The 2,183-nt window shown below is 43.6% G+C and overlaps 1 protein-coding gene across 1 annotated transcript; it reads right to left on the bottom strand.

Moving 5' to 3' along the window:
- Positions 1-332: 332 nt before the first annotated feature.
- Positions 333-1,767, bottom strand: LOC122652503 (homeobox-leucine zipper protein HOX3-like). Its single transcript, XM_043846264.1, has 3 exons — positions 1,576-1,767; positions 1,399-1,478; positions 333-693 (listed from the first exon to the last, which is right to left on the bottom strand). The coding sequence occupies exons 1-3, from the start codon at positions 1,765-1,767 to the stop codon at positions 333-335; spliced, it is 633 nt and encodes a 210-aa protein (XP_043702199.1).
- Positions 1,768-2,183: the final 416 nt, after the last annotated feature.

Here is a 2,183-nt window from a genome sequence, read left to right as displayed (position 1 = left end):
TATGGGATCACCAACTCTAGCAATATTCTACTACACTCATACACGGTGAGAACATTAATCTAGGTGAGTTCAGATAAAATAAAGTCCGATCCTTTACATCAAAATACTCCTGGCCCCACTGCACCCATGATTCGATGACATTGATTTGGTTCCTCGTGCAAGCGATTGGGCCCCCACTAGATGAGTGAGACTTGACTTTCTAGTTTCTATATAATACACCCCACTCCCCAACGATATTAAAAGAAGTAAAAAAGGGCTGTCGGATCATCTGGAGCTACAAGTCCTACTAAATACTCCTATATACACAGCATAAGCCCTCATGTTAGATCTTCTTAGCAAGCGGCGGAAGGTTGTGTAGAGTGGTGGTGGTGGTAGAGCGGTGGTGGGGTCTTGGTATTCGTCATATTGGGATGATGAAAGAAGGTCGATATGGCCGTGGATGTTGTGGGGCCCTTGTCGACTGATTGGTCCCTGCTCCTGCTCCTGCTCGTCACGCGCTCGCACCTTGGACACATGGACAGCGTCGACACCTGCTGAGGCTCGCAGCTGTGCGTAGACATCACCGTGGGAGGCCCCACCTTCATGCCACGCAGCTCTGCCACCTCCCTCTGTAGCCTCCGATTCTCCTCCGTCAATGATCCGAACCACCTCTTCAGGTACTCGCATTCCATCTCTGTTTGCTTCAACTTTGTCCTACAGAACACCCTCCAATCACCTCGAATTACTCAAATAGCCCTGACCTGACCATAATAATCGGCCTAGGTCGGGCGTTGGACCATTTATTACCAACCAAACCATCGGATTTCGGGCTTTCACCGATCAGTGCGGGCCAGCGTTTGACTCCCGTAGTTGGGTTTGCATGTCATGCTTTACACTATAGTGTGAACGAGCAAATCCTATCCCCACCGATCAAAGAGGGACCGATCACGGACCTTTATCCGCTGCTGTAACTGGAACACGGCTGTGCATATCATGCGGTGCAGTAATGTAATAGCTATATATACACAATAGAGTTTGCTGTACATATATGACCGTTGCTGCATCGCACGACGCACATAGTAACGCTCCAGTTACAACAGCAAAAAATTCGATCGGTCACTGTACGTTTTCAATACGGAATAGAATCTGATTCGTGATTCCCATTATGGGATTTTACCACCTACACTCCTGTCTTTCTCGATACGGACAAAATATTTTTTAAGTAAGACGACAAATACATTCAAGGGTAAAGTCGTCAATAAAAGTAACGAATTTCCTATTCTTTCCTGGTTTTCCTGAATTTTTATTTTTCTTTGTCGGAAAAAGACTGGAAAGACCAACAGCTCCAGATTCTAAAGCCTTCTTCTCTTCGGAGTTCGGAGCAGAAAAAAAATAAAAAAAACCAAAGAGATGAAGTACCTGGCTCTGCGGTTTTGAAACCAGACTTCCACTTGTCGTGGATTTAGCTTCAACTGCAAAGCCAAAGCTTCTCTTTGCCTCTACGCAGAGAAAGAGAGAAATAAAACAAAATTAAAAACTTAAAATCAAAGGGGAAGACGAAGAAAAAGAAGACGGTGATCGTTAGATTAGACTAACAGGATTAAGGGTGGGGTTCTCTGTGAAGCTCTGTTCTAGAAGACGAGACTGCTCCTTTGAGAGACGAAGCTTCTTATGGGGAGGGCCACCACCACCGCTCTTTTCTTCGTCCACTGTGTTTCCCACCATCATCATCATCCATTCTTCCTCTGTTCCTGAAGGTGGTACTTGATTTATGTCCAAGTCCCTCATCACGCTTCCACCTTCTGTCACAGTTTTTAAGTTTTCAAATCAAAGTTAGAACTAAAGAAACCCAAAAGGAAATACATACTAAGAAACTCTGCAAAAAGATAAGTGATACGAAACAGTAACGAAGAAAAATTCAGGAAAATCTGAAACCGTAAAAAGGAAAAAAAGAGGGGCAAAATGCATAGAGAAGACAAAACCGTACATTCAATTAACAAAAGCAGAAAAGAAGAAGAAGAAGAACCAGGAGTAGACGAAAATGCGAGAAACCCAAGTAAAAATCCAGAGATCCCAAACAAAAAAAAACACGAAAAGAGAATACAGGGGGAACAAGAACGCCAGAACAATCCCGCGAAACGGAAAAACCAGGAATCAAATATACATCTTTTCCCAGAATTAATATACTACCCTAATTATAGAAA

The sequence above is a fragment of the Telopea speciosissima genome, chromosome 2 (genome assembly GCF_018873765.1).
Source record: "Telopea speciosissima isolate NSW1024214 ecotype Mountain lineage chromosome 2, Tspe_v1, whole genome shotgun sequence".
NCBI classification, from domain to species: Eukaryota; Viridiplantae; Streptophyta; class Magnoliopsida; order Proteales; family Proteaceae; genus Telopea; species Telopea speciosissima.
The sequence above is the reverse complement of the archived record's forward strand: the minus strand, read 5'-3'. Positions and strand labels throughout refer to the sequence as shown.

What these genes read in the sequence shown, in the direction of transcription:
- LOC122652503 (XM_043846264.1), bottom strand. Translation starts at nt 1,767, where the DNA reads ATGAGGGACTTGGACATAAATCAAGTACCACCTTCAGGAACAGAGGAA. An exon ending in AGAACCCCACCCTTAATCCT is followed by an intron (nt 1,479 to 1,575) that starts GTTAGTCTAATC and finishes TTCTCTGCGTAG; the next exon opens with AGGCAAAGAGAAGCTTTGGC. An exon ending in TTTCAAAACCGCAGAGCCAG is followed by an intron (nt 694 to 1,398) that starts GTACTTCATCTC and finishes GGTGTTCTGTAG; the next exon opens with GACAAAGTTGAAGCAAACAG.